Raw genomic sequence first — 14,830 nt, 5'->3', positions numbered from 1 at the left:
GGATTTTAAACATGTGGCTGGCAAGCAAAACCTGGTTGCAGGCTGCCTCTCCAGGGCCATTACTGGGGCTGTCCACTTGGGACTGGACTATGCCAGAATAGCTGTGGATCAAGTTTCAGACCCGGACGTTCAGGCATTGAAGAAGGCAATTACCGGACTGCGGTTTGACGATGTCCCTTTTGGCGAAACTGGCACCACGCTCCTGTGTGACGTCTCCACAGGTCATCCACGGCCGGTCATTCCCACCGCATGGAGACGTTTGTTTGGCACGGGCTTAAGAAAGATGTGCGAAAGTGGGCCAGAACTTGGGTGGTGTGCCAACGCTCCAAGGTGCACCACCACATAAAGGCCCTGTTGGCGCAGTTCTCAGTTCCAGAAAGGAGGTTTGATCATGTTAATGTGGACCTGGTGGGACATCTTCCTCCATCCTGTGGGTTCACACATCTCCTCACAAACAACATCCAATGAGGTTTGCCAGGTTTGGTGTCCCAGCTGACGTTTCCTCGGACAGAGGCCCACAGTCTACGTCAGAGCTCTGGAGCGCAATTTCAGAAAGCCTAGGGTTGAAGCTCCACCATACTACTGCCTATCACTTAATGGGGGTTGGCTTAACCCCCACGGCAGGGGCGTCTTCCCACCCTACCACCACACCACTACAAGGCCAGGAGGCTTCCTTCAACGGCGGTCCTTGTTCCTGCTCCAGGGAGGCAAAGCCGGGCTGGTCGATCGATCCCGGCCGGAAGACATTTACTTTTTACTAACTATATAATTCAACAGGTGTAATGTCAACGTGTACTGTTTGGTTATGGGAATCACCGGGATATAATGCTGATGCTGCTCATGGTAAGTGTGACTTGTCCCCTTTAAGAGAAGAGTAGTAGCAAAACGTCATTTTGGGGTTAAAAGTGATGTGAGGTCAGGGTAATGAGTGATGATTGTTGAGTGTGGATTAAACGGTGCCAGAGGTGTGCTGTCAAAGACAAACGCTTGCTAACTTTGTTCACCTCGACGCTCCTACAATGTGGAAACTTTGTAGTTTCCTAGTCCACTAGGGAGAAGCTGCAACAGCTTGTGCCTCGCATCATAACATGGACTCAATTAATTAATGGTCAGGAGTCAAAGCAGACAATCTGTTGTGCCACAGCTTCTGAGGAAACTAAGTTACCAGGAGCTAGACCACAAGAGTCTGACCTGGATAATTGAATAAAACACAGGTGCACGCTACACTATGCAAACACACTAAGGTTAATTCAGTCCAGTTTTTGTATTTTCACTTTATAACCCTATGTGTACACCTTCAAGCAATCCACAGTTGCATAACATAAACAAATGCGCAGACATCCACCCTCAAGATTTGATTTTCTCATACATAAACACAACCTCTCCGTACACATGCTTTCCACCCCTCTCCCTGTCTTGTCATCATGCTCCTAAACACGTACACATACACAAAAACACACACACACAAACTCTTTTGCCAGGACAGATGGCCATGCTATGTGCTTTCGCTCAACAGATGCACAAGAGCATTAATCATAAAAAAAGACTGAGAGGGTTTAACTCTTGCTACAGTTGTGTTGTTTCCTGTAAAGAGATTCATTTCTCTTTTGAAGAACATCATCAGTCCAGCCTTGTTTAAAGGTGCAGTGTGTAGGATTTGGCGGCATCTATCAATGAGGAGGCAGATTGCAATTAACTGAAACTTGTCCTGTATGCCAAGCGTGTAGGAGAACTACTGTTGCCGACGTGAAACGCGACTGGCCCAGTGTTTGGTTTGTCATGTTCTCAGCTTTTGTAGAGACATGGCGGCTGGCTGTGTGAAGAGGACCCGCTCCGAATGTAGAAACAAACAGCTTATTCCAAGGTAACAAAAACACATTTAATTTTATTTTCTGGTTACTAAACACTAAAGAAAACGTTATTTCTGCTTATTTTCGGCGTTGCCGTTATAAATTGCCTCAATAGCACCCCCTACAAATTTTCAAAAAAGCAGCCCCAGCGGTACATTTCACCTACATCTATGAAATTTCGTAGGCACATGTATCACATGCTGAAAGAAGTCTACCAGGACCATGCTCTAAACCCAACCAGAAGTCAGCCATTTGGATTTTTGTGTGAATTTTCACTACTTTTCTGGCCATTTCCAGGCGCAATACTTTTAACAAATTCCTCCTAGGGAATTTATCGAATCCCCTTCAAACATTGCCAGTAAAATCTAAAGACCTTTTTGATTAAAAGGTATCAAAATCTTTACATTTGATGGAATAGCATAGCTGTGGCGTGGCATCCATTTTGCTTGACTCCCTATTAAACAAGCTGCTTAATGCTTCAGTTCGTCATATTATCTTACAATTTAGGCCATCCTCCTTTCAGAACAAATTAACCATTTGACGTTTTAGCTTGTGTGAGATATCATTTCACTCAATGTGGACTCCCTGTTTCATTGGTGAGGATTAGCCCCGCCCCCTCTAGAACAGATTAACCAATTGTCGTACAGGCATCATTCCTCTCAGTGGAGAATTACACTTTCATTGATGTTGTTCATCCTCGCCCCCAAAAACAAAGCCCCTTTAACTCGTGGGGGTGGTATCCGATGGTCGCAGACATAAGAATTTTCACTCATATTCATAGCACCATCTACTGGCGAAAAGATATCAGTGTTATGTGACAAACAGAATCCGATTAATGACATTTACATCATGTGGTCCACACTTGATATACAATGCCTATAAAAAGTATTCACCCCCCTTGGATGTTTTCCCCTTTTGTTGATTTTATACATGAAATCGTAGTCAATATAATTTGGCTTTTTCTACAAGAATTTGCAAAAAAAGCTTCTTTCATGTCAAAGTGAAAACAGATTTTTACAAACTAATGTCAATTAATTAAAAATATATAGTGTAAAATAAGTGTTTGCATAAATATTCACCCCCTTAGATCACCTGAGTGCAGTTGATGTGTGTCAAGTGATTGTAGTATAAAAACACCTGTGTCTGGTAGGTCCAGTCTCTGGTTCATCAGAGACTGGAAAAGAACACTACAAACAACTCAGAGAAAAGTCAGGAGATGGCTACAAAAAAATTTCCAACTCACTGGACATCCCACAGAGTTCAGTTAAATCCATCATTAAGAAATGGAAGGAGTATGGCACTTGTTTAAATCTGCCTAGAGCTGGCCCTCCTCACAAACTGAGTGACCGGGCAAGAAGAAGACTGGTGAGGGAGGCCACCAAGACACCTACGACCACTCTGAAGGAGTTAAAAGCTTCAGTGGCTCAGATGGGAGAGACTGTACATACAACAACTGTTGCCCGGGTTCTTCACCAGTCGAAGCTGTATGAGAAAGCCACTGTTGAAAAAAGCTCATATGAAATCTCGCCTGGAATTCGCCCAAAGGCATGTGGGAGACTCCAAGGTCAATTGGAAGAAGGTTCTTTGGTCTGATGAGACAATAATTAAGCTTTTTGGCCATCAGACTAGACGCTATGTTTGGCAAACACCAAACACTGCACATCACCACAAACACACCATCTCCACCGTGAAGCATGGTGGTGGCAGCATCATGCTCTGGGGATGCTTCTCAGCAGCAGGCCCTGGAAGGTCCTTGTAAAGGTAGAGGGGAACATGAATGCAGAAAAATATCGCCAAATCCTAGAGCTTTATCTGACTAATTCTGCAAGAGAACTACGACTTGGGAGAAGATTTATTTTCCAGCAAGACAACGACCCCAAGCATAGAGCAAAAGCTACACAGAAATGGTTCAAAGACAATGATGAATGTTCTGGAGTGGCCAAGTCAAAGCCCAGATCTCAATCCAATTGAGAATTTGTGGCTGGACTTGAAAAGAGCTGTTCACGCCCGATCCCCGAGCAACCTGACAGAGCTTGAGCTGTTTTGCAAGGAAGAATGGAGAAAAATTGCAGTGTCCAGATGTGCCAGCCTGATTGAGACATATCCACAGAGACTAAGTGCTGTGATTGCAGCCAAAGGTGCATCTACTAAATACTGACCTGAAGGGGGTGAATATTTATGCAATCATTTACTTTACCTTATATATTTTTAATTAATTGATATTATTTTGTAAAAATCTGTTTTCACTTTGATATTAAAGAGTTTGTTTTTGCAAATTCTTGTCAAAAAAGCCAAATTATATTGACCATGATTTCATGTAGAAAAGCAACAAAAGGGGGAAACATCCAAGGGGGTGAATACTTTTTATAGGCATTGTAGAGCAACTAAATGCATGTTTTTGTTTTTGTTATTTAGTGCCACATAGTGGATACAGGAAGTGGTGGAATATTTGCAATACACGATTTCCAGCGTCACACACTTCACACAGGAAAAAACCTCCAACTCGTGGGAGCATTTCTGATGATTGCAGACATATGCACCCGCGTCAACTGGCATCCAGCCAGAACCATGACATGAGCAGAGTGCGAAGGCCCAATCATCGCTGCTTGCAGCTTTAATTTTTATTATAATTAAAATTATTATCATTATTATTATCAGCAATATTTTAAACTTAAAGCCCCTTAAATGTTTCAACAGTAAATATGGATGAATAAATAAGCATCAATCAGTAAAAAAAAAAGAAGTTATTATCCATGAAGAGTTTAACAATAAGCTTCCTTATTGTTAACAGTAACAGCATTAGGGATGTGTGTGCAAAGCTTGTATCGCATTGCCTTTGCTTGCATCCATGAAATCTTGTATACTGTGAATTGAGTGGGTGTAAGACTTCAGCATAACACTGGAACACTAGGTAAGTGGGATTGCCACCTGGTATTTATCAAAGGTCCTGCTCTAAAACACTGGATCCTACATTTCCTAATATACAACTTGATAGCATTAGACCCTCTGTGCCAGGTAGAGTATACCCATGTCTTTCAAACGCCACATATCCATTTGAAAGTTAGTGAGTGGACCTTTGAGGTTAGATAATTAAGGGTGCTTTCACAATTAACCTGTTTGGTTTGGTTAAAACATACTAAAATCTGTTCAGGATGCAATCTTATTGATCTGTAGAAGGCTATGTAGATGACTTATTTATGCAAATAAACACCTATTGTCATCAGGTGTTCTCGCTGATTAAAAGGTAAAATGCTGTTAAAACTGCTTTGCCTGTATCCTACCAATATAGCCTACTTTGTAAATTCATTAAGTCCATTAAAAAGTGTGTGACATTAATCCCACAATAATTAGCCCTGAATCATTACTGTACAAGATGCCTCATTCAAGTATCCGTGCACTCCTCAACGTCTGCATCGGAAAGCACACAGATAGGCTTTTGTACATTCCTGTCTCTACCTTTTGGTCATTTTCCATGAAAACGTGAGGCTAATTGGCAGTTTAATAATACTAATAATATTTATAATCTTTGTTGGCTTTGCAGCACTGATTTAAATTTAATTATATTTGCCCACATGGGTCCTGATGATGAAGGAATACAATACCCAAAACAGTCTAATCACTAAGTTACGTGTCAGTCCATACTTGATGTTTTCTCCTCTTGGTTTGTTTTGTAAAAAGGCAAACGTGAACAGGAACCAGACCAGAACTAAAATGCAACAATAGGCGTTTTTGGACAAAACTGTTCTGGGGACGCCCTGAAAGAAACCACCCACTGGAGAGCTCCCGTGAAAACTACATACCTTAAAGGGCATTTTTCTGTTCGCATTAGCACCACCAATAGATGAAGTGACATAAGCCAGCCTGTGCTGCTAGTACACACTAGTAGCGAATTCGCTACTCTCTTTTTTTAGCTTTATTTAGTCATGTAATATCAAATACAGCTTTGTTACAGGCCACAATTGTCAAACAGAACCAAAATACCCGTCATGAAGGTACCTTCAGTTTTATCAACTTCTTCGTCTCAGTGTGTGTGCTTCTTGTTACTGGGTTAGCCTTTGTGCTAGTGGTGCTTGGTAAGCCCCCACTTGTTCTTTAGCTGTTTTTTTGTGTCCAAAAACGCTTAATATTTTTTTTTGTTTGGTATCAAATGAATTGAACTACTGTTATGAAATCATATTTAGTTTTATATCATCAGCGTTATTTTCTCAGACTTTATAAAGCTCCTCAATAGCCCCGGAGGACATTTTTATGACTGTATTCACTTGCTGAGTCTTCTCCTCAAGATAAGTAAATTGATCTTGATGAAGCTGGTGGAGTGCCACATTCATCCCATCATCAGAATCCACAACAGTTTTGGGCATTAAGAAGACTGCTGAGTAGAGAGAGCAACTTTCAAAGCCAGAGTCTAGGTTAAAGCACAGATGTACATCTTTATGGGACTCAGACAATTCCTCTAAACAAATCCAGTATTAGCTTCATGTGATACAGCTGATCGCCGCAAGAGGAACTAAATCAAGACAACATTGTGTCTTAACAAAACATTATTTTCAATGAATTAATGAAAGAGAACACAACAAATGATGGTGAAACATAACAAATGTTGAAACACTGGGAAAGCCAGAGCACATGGTTTTCACAGTGCATCAAGCAGTTCTGAGAAAATCCTACATGAATTTCCCATAATACAGCTGGTCTGGATGGCCCAAAAGAATTGCAACTCTGACCATTTGTTAAAAAATGAAGTACACAGCCTGCAAAACAGCTGTGTGCTTAAACCCTCCCACAGGACAGTTGTCGTTAAGACCGATCAGGTAAACAACATGGATTGTGTATTTGATGCGTGGCTGGATTAAGGCCCCCCTGTGAACACACCACTCTGCCTGAAACCATTTTGGACAGGAAACCCATAGAGCGGAAAGGCGCCTGATGTTTTAAAAGTGTAAAGTCACACGCTGTTAATGTCCGAATACCTGATCTGACCAGAGAGCTGAACACACTACCCAATAACACTCAATTTCACAAAAGGATCATATTCAAAGCTGTTGCTAACACTAACTAACACTAACTGCTACAAATTGGGGAAAGTACTGTACTCAAGTAAATTAATTCAACTACTCTTACTTTACCTAACTGTACAATCAGTATGACTTATCTTTAAAACAATGTATAGACTCATACAAAAGTGATCCCCCTCAATTATCATGTATGACCTAATAAAAGTGTGTGGCGGTTTGCTTGATATCAGACGGAATAGGTTCTTCGGTCTCCTTTGTTGTTGTTTTTATTACTACTCCACAGTTGCGGTGCATATCGGACAATGTTTGGCAACGGCTTGACAACAGCTTGACAAAGGCGTTAGTCCCGCCAGTGGCAATGACAAAGTTAAGTAGCAGTAAATGTACAATGTAAGACACCACAAAAATACACAATATCCAAGAAGTTCCCGAGTTATGCTTCTCAGCTGCTTGGCACAAGTGAAGAGAGAATCTGTGGGATTACACGCAAGTCTCTGGATAGAGCTAGAGAGCTGCACAGTCAGCTTTTACATAAATTGCTAAATGTAAATTCATATATTTATTCCCAACCTTTTGATTGGACATCAACCACACGCATATTGAGATGAAAAAAACATCTGATAAACTGGCAGTCTAGACACTGGATAAACCAATACTGGGTTGTATTCATTCAATCACACATTACAGCAGTGGCCGTTGAAGACATACCTGGCGGAGATCTGCACTCTACTGAATGCACCTTTCTAGTTTAAAATGTGAACGTGTACTTTTCTGTTCTTACATACAAACACACACAAAATGACTAACAAATTAATAATGATCATAATTTGAAATAAATGAGGCCACGCAGGATTTTGCAGTGTGCATTTGCACGCAAATTTGCAAAACTCCATGCAAATGTATTTCGAATGAGCTCTGGCACAGGGTTTCAGCTCAGTAATCCAGATATTTCATTAGCCCAAGCGACCTACATTCCCCTTTGATTTGGATTAACAGAGTCTGAGCTTCTGCTGCAACTATCAAACCTTATCTGAACCAAAGCGGCCATGATTAGTTGTTGACGCTGTTCTCGCAGGGAGTTAATGAAGCTCACTCTGTGGCACTTCTTTGCCCCCATCACAATGAGCAGGTCTCAGGGTTAAAAGGACAGGACCCCCTTAAGAGGCAATGGATGGGGCTGTGAATGTGAGCCTCTAGCAATGAAAATAATACAAGTAAGTATTAGCATGTAACAAAAAAGACCTGTTTGAAATGAATGCTTCTGCTGTGAGTCAGATTTCAATTTTCTTTGGCCCCATTATGTCCTTAGTTTACAAAAAACAATTGACAGAAAAAAATAACAAACTTTAAATGCTTAGAAAAATGACGCATTAAATAAAATATATATTATATAACATAAATATGCATTGTAAACTGCACATCAGCATAAGATCACAAATCATGGAGAGTAAAACTCTTCAGTTTACAAGGCTACAAGGTATTTTTTTTGTTATAGTACAACAGGGTTGCACAACCAAATACAATTAGTAGTCCAACTTTGCTAATGAAGAAAAACATACAAAAAACTAGATTATATATGGAGGCTTGAGGACGGAATCTAACAGCCAGAGGAAAGAAGCTGATTTGAAGTCTGGTGGTTCGGCAGCTGATACTTCTGTATCTCTTTCCAGATGGCAGCAGGGTGAACAGGCTGGGGCTGTGGTGGGTATTGTCTTTGAATATCCCTTTAGCTCTTCACAGGCTCCTCTTCTCACTAATATCACTGATGCTCAGGAGATGGGTAACAATGATGTCATTGTCGATTTTAAACACCCGCTGTACAGCCCTTTTATTCTGGCAGGGAAGGTTTAACGAAATACGCTCTTAAGTTGAATTATGGGAAGCCAAGGAGCTTTAGGAGCTTCACCCATACAAGCAAGTCTGGATTTTCCCTGCCTCAGCATTTCTCTGCGTTGATTTCAATGTTGTGGTAAAAAACTTGGAAATCTGATGGGAATAAAAAAGAAACGTGCAGCATCGCGCATTTAGTCAGCTGGAAATTTGAAGATGAGGTAGAAGACATTGATTAAGTTCACTATTTTAAAGTATTTTTAAAGCCAAACCATTTTCCTGTTTAATTGTTTAAGGAATCTCAAGGATAAAACAACAATGTGTTTGACAGACAAAACTCAAAGCATATCCAAAAATCTCAGTGCAAGAAAAATGGCAGGAAGTCGATAAGTTATGGATAATCGAGAGCATGAATTATTCATGTGTGTGCAGAAATCTTGCTTGTTTGTTTTTTACTCCATGACACCTTCTGGGCTCCATATATAAAAAAAGTATAATGTTAAAAATGTTTTTTAACACTCTTTTACAATTAATTACCTATATGTTTTTATTGGTGTTCCTTACTATTTTGGGCATGTCCATTAACATTTTACTATATTTGTTTTCATTTTACTATACCCAGTATATCTATCCTCACAGAAAGACATGGATTACCTCTCAGCAGGGGGTCAGAAGACATTGCACGGAGATGTGTGCCTCCTCCCTACATTGGTAACTGCCATTGGTGTCTAAGTCATTGGTGAAGGGTGCCTTTGAGTACCTGGAGTGCTCCCTCTCTGAAGGCATTGTTGTACAAGACAGCTTTAGTGCTTGCACTGACCGCAGCTAAGACAGTGTGAACCTGTGCACTGCAGTTAGGTGATTTTTGTCTTTCGCCCTTTGCAGGGGAAAGGCTGCCAAAGTTACATCTGCTTTCCTAATCTTTCCTTATGTCATGTCTTGGACTTGTCGGGCTCCTGTTCATTGACATAGGACTGGTGGAAGGGAAGGGATATGTGTTGGTTGAGTTACACCTGAAACACTGGGCAAATACGTGCTTGTGATTAGACTAGAGTATTACCCATAGGGTCAAGCAGAAGGTTCCACTTGTGCTAATAGAACAAGGGTTATAATAGCATAACCTTCGTTTGTACTAGATGTTTTTGCATGAGGACAAATGCATCTGTATTTTGTAAATCTTTTAACGGAGTATTAAATTGTTATAACAAAGCACCATATTGGTTCACACCAAGCAACCTGCCATGATCAAATTTTGACGAGGTCATTATGTTGTGAAATATGATTTATGTCTCATATTTTTCTTCTAAATCAAATGCAGAGATATTAAAATGGTAAAACGTGACTTCAGTTTGAAGTCTGGTTTATTTTCAGGATGGATCATTAAATGATCAACTTCTGAATGAATATCTTGACAGTGAACTTATCTTAAGAAAAAAGCAGAAAGGACTGTTGATGTAAAAATGATAATTATTTACTGTTAAGTTAAAAAAGTAATTGCAATATTACTTAAGTTCTCAATATCATAAAGTTAAATTAACCCAGTTTAAATTATGATGAGATTTTGTTTTGACTTTATATTTGACTATTTTCTGTTTGCTATATGGTATGTGTGAACTTTGAACCGGAACATCACAAAACCACTCACAGAACCTTATAATTCAAAGGTCACAGCATGTCAGTATAACTGTATTTGTGGTAAGGGTTTGTAAATTACTCTTTCAGCAGTAGCCAGTTCCCCCTTCTTTCAGATGTAATATCTCGTTTTGGCCCAATTAATCTTAATATGGCAATTAGAATACATGACTTAACACCAAAAATATTCCAGGATGCAATGTGCAACATTACCAAAAAATGATTAAATGCTGATACAGGGTGCTCTAGAGAGGATTTCCCCTGTAAAGATTAACTGTGATTGCTGTGTAACGTGCTAAAATTGTAATGCCTCCTGATCTTAGTGAGTCAAATGCAGCAGGGAATTTTAAAGCCTTTGAATATGGATGAAAAGCTCTGTCTCTGTCAGAGAGAAGTTCCCTAACCATAACTCCCTAACCCTAACCCCCCTAACCCTAACCCTAGCCTTTGAATATGGATGAAAAGCTCATAGTCTCTGTCAGAGAGAAGTTTCCTAACCCTAACCCTAACCCTTTTTCCGTGAACCCAATTTTAAAAAATGTCAAACCATAGCGACCCAATTCACAATAGGCCTTATTTAATCACAACTGTATTTTATGCATGTTTGATTGAAAACAAATGCTAATAATGACTCCAACAGGCTTCTTTTTTCCTCTCATCAGTAAAACAAACAGAATGTAAGCTAGCCTTTCATATTAGATTAATTGTTATAAGTAGACTAAAATGATCATAATAATACAGTCAGGCTCCTTCATGTGGCTCAAAGGTGTGACCCTAATAAAATCTCCTGTGACCCAGCTGTGGATCCCGACAGTTTTAAGGAATGACTGATCTAAATGCTGGCAGCCCTTACCTTCCGTCCTGCTGTGTTGAGCCTCAGAGGGGTCAGGTAGGGGTCAAAGATCATGTGACTGGTCTCGATGTCAATGGGCGACTGCCTCTTCCCTATGGCGCACAAGTTCCAGGCTGAGTGCACCAGACCCCAGAAAGATGGGACTGGTGGTGGGTGGGATGAGGGTGAGCAGAAAGAGAGGGAGAACAAGAGAGAGTAGCAGTAATTAGTGTGTGTGTGTGTGTGTGTGTGTGTGTGTGTGTGTGTGTGTGTGTGTGTGTGTGTGTGTGTGTGTGTGTGCTTTAGTGCTCTACAGGTTGAAATCATAAAAACAGAAAGAGAAAGAGAAAGTGAGTTGACGAGTTTCATTACTACGGGACAGGAGAAATGGGGAGTTTAGGGAGATTTGAATTTAAATATGGCTTCATTAAAATTTCTGATTAAAAAAGAGCTTTCATTAAAGTCTCCATGTTATTATCTGTAAGTATTACAAAGGTAGAGAAACTGACTTTATTAAAGTCTGTCTAAAAGTTCTCCCACTACTAGTTGTTATTGCTTATGATTTGGCAGTGGCCCCAAACCTTTTTGACTTGTGTGAAATGTCTCAACTCAGTCTCACAGCAGTAGTGAAATAGTCATGGAATGCAATATATAGGTTTTATGTGAAGGGACACGAATTGTCCATTTTTTTTTCGTGTCGTTTGGAACAAACCTTACGTTACAAACCAAAGTTAGGTTAAGGCAACAAAACCACTTGGTTAGGTTTAGGGGAAAAAAATCATGATTCAGCTTCAAATAACTAACCCTAACCCTAACTACAGTTAGTGTTTATGCACAAAACAAATGTTAGGTTTAGGCAAATACAATTTGTAATTAGGTTTAGTAATGCATTGTTAAACACCCTTCTCGTGGTTGAAAATCCTGTGTTTGTTGGTTGATATTCTGTTAAGTTTGTTGGACCCATCCACTTGCCCTCTGACATTTTATACTACGTCACATGGTATGACCGTTTGCATTGTCACATTTGACTGAATATCGGCCCCAAATAGAGATCTCGTTTATTTTTCACCTGCATGATTGGGCAACTGCATGAGGCATTCCACTAGCCCAAAGACAGGTTACTTGGCCCAGGGTCGTAGTCAGATAATTGAAACTGCTTCATTGGTTGCTATTCACCAGAACGCAGAAAGGTTCTTTTTTGCTGCTTGTTACAGCAAAAAAATAACTTTTCTTAGCTGGTATGCGGCTGCCACTTGTCTTTTTCATTTTATTATTTCATTGTAGCAGCTATAGCCTCTGATTGTGTGACAGTAGAAATGCAATGCTTATGACACGAGTCTGAACACACGGCCGAAGCAGGGCGTCTCTGTTGTTAGCATTGACATCTCTGGTCATGAAAGAGCACTGAGGGTGCACTGCAGGTTGAGCAAAACAGGCATCTACTTGCAGGGCCACACTTGAGGCTTTATTGATAGTTTTAATTTGCTTTTTGCGACCACTCTTTCTTTTTTAAACCTGATTATGTTGATCATAACATGCTTGGTCATTTGCAGCATGCAGTGCAATCCTGAACACATGACAGAGTATGTTCTCTCATAACACAAACTCCTCCCACTTCCTCTATGCTCCTACCTCAGAGCAGTTTCCAGTGATTACTCCCCCGACTGGCCCCACCTGTCATTAACCCCCTCAGCTGCTGGTCTCTCCATACAGTCTATTTTGACAGGTTGCCAGTCTACATGCACTTTCAAATCCATAAACAACCCCATCCCATATCTGTGAACGCAGTACTGGTGCACACCCACTTCGTTGTAGGTGCGGATGTGAGCGTGAATGGTTGTCTGTCTATATATGTCACCCCTGCGATAGTCTGGCGACCAGGGTGCACCCTGCCTTCACCCAATGACAGCTGGGATCTACCCAGATCTGCTCCATTTCACCTTTCATCAGTTGTTAATGCAAAACTTCACCTCAGTGAGTTAGTAGGTTTAGTTTTAACTTGTGGTTTAAAGAAATGTCAACCTTTTAAATCCCGGTGTGAATGGGCCAGACAGCAGGATTAACCATTACAGATCAGGTATTTGGCAAAGAGAAAGAGGTCCCCCACTGGGTCACATCTTCAAGTATAGTGAATTTAATTAAATTGCTCAAACAGTCTTCAAGTCTGCCACTAGGATGCACGCTCAAAATGATACACCATATGTAAGGCATGTAGCAGATAACAGGAAAAGAGAACAGGCAGAGAGGTACAGGAATGGCTTTAGAGCAGGTGAGAACCCACAGGACTGGAATTTATTATTTCCTCGTCATGGCAACTGCTACCTGTGCAGATGTGGCGGCATGTAGCTCCCATTGACTTTGCTACATTTATGACAAAATACACTCAACAAAATTGGATTGGATTTGGTGCAGCAGATCTTGAGACAATCACCACCATCAAAATCTTCAACCACTTAGCCGGAACGGCCGACCCAAATACCTTAAAAAGTGGTGTGACCACACCCGATAGAGAGGGAAGAAAGCCAGGAGTAGCTTGGACCCAAGGTTATTTCACTACCCAGCATGCTCCTAGCTTATGTCCGGTTGCAGGAAAATAAAATGAATGTATTAAGACTAACTGGATTCTGTGTCTACATTAAATATGCTTGGTGCTCAAAGGTAGTCAAAGTTGATTGACAGTGTTTCCATGATGTCAAATCTTTTATATCTAGATGTTGGCCATATTATCGCCCAGAGAATTCACCTGTGTTTGTATGTTGCTGTTTCCTCCCAATGCAGATAAAAAGAATACACTACAGGGGCGGTTCACAGCCGAGTGTGAAGCGGTCGGGATGAGAGTCAGTACCTCCAAGTCTGAGGCCATGGTTCTCTTCCGGAAAACGGTGGATTGCACCCTCTGGGTTGGGAGTGAGTCACTGCCCCAAGCGAGGGAGTTCAAGTATCTCGGGATCTTATTCACGAGTGAGGGTAAAATGGAGCGGGAGATGGACAGGCGGTTCGGTGCAGCGTCAGCAGTGATGCGGGCGTTGTACCGGACCGTTTTGGTGAAGAAGGAGCTGAGCCGAAAGGCAAAGCTCTCGATTTACCAGTCCATCTACGTTCCAACCCTCACCTATGGTCATGAGCTTTGGGTAGTGACCGAAAGAATGAGATCGCGAATACAAGCGGCCGAAATGAGCTTCCTTCGTAGGGTGGCTGGGCTCAGCCTTAGAGATAGGGTGAGGAGCTCAGACATCCGGAGGGAGCTCGGAGTAGAGCCGCTGCTCCTTCACGTCGAAAGGGGCCAGCTGAGGTGGCTCGGGCATCTGATCAGGATGCCTCCTGGACGCCTCCCTTTAGAGGTTTTCCAGGCACGTCCAACTGGTAAGAGGCCCCGGGGTAGACCCAGAACACGCTGGAGAGATTATATATCTCGACTGGCCTGGGAACGCCTCGGGGTTCCCCAGGAGGAGCTGGAAAGTGTTGCTGGGGAGAAGGACGTCTGGAGGACCCTCCTTAGCTTGCTGCCCCCGCGACCCGGCCCCGGATAAGCGGAAGGAAATGGATGGATGGATGGATGGACTACAGGAATTACATAAGGTCATCACCAGACACATGACAAAAACAACCGGGTGGCATTTTAATTTTAGCTGGTGATTTTAATCAAACAAACCTCAGATATGTGTTGTATA

At 41.4% G+C, this 14,830-nt stretch overlaps 1 protein-coding gene across 1 annotated transcript in view; it reads right to left on the bottom strand.

Moving 5' to 3' along the window:
- The window catches only part of LOC129098368 (carbonic anhydrase-related protein 10-like), a 111,223-nt gene that overhangs the window by 29,586 nt on the left and 66,807 nt on the right, over window positions 1-14,830 (bottom strand). Inside the window, exon 3 of the mRNA XM_054607360.1 lies at window positions 11,181-11,323. Coding sequence (XP_054463335.1) covers window positions 11,181-11,323 — 143 coding nt within the window. The remainder of the gene's footprint in view (window positions 1-11,180; window positions 11,324-14,830) is intronic.

The sequence above is a fragment of the Anoplopoma fimbria genome, chromosome 11 (genome assembly GCF_027596085.1).
Source record: "Anoplopoma fimbria isolate UVic2021 breed Golden Eagle Sablefish chromosome 11, Afim_UVic_2022, whole genome shotgun sequence".
NCBI lineage: Eukaryota > Metazoa > Chordata > Actinopteri > Perciformes > Anoplopomatidae > Anoplopoma > Anoplopoma fimbria.
Note: the sequence above shows the minus strand (reverse complement) of the source record. Positions and strands in the feature narration are given on the sequence as shown.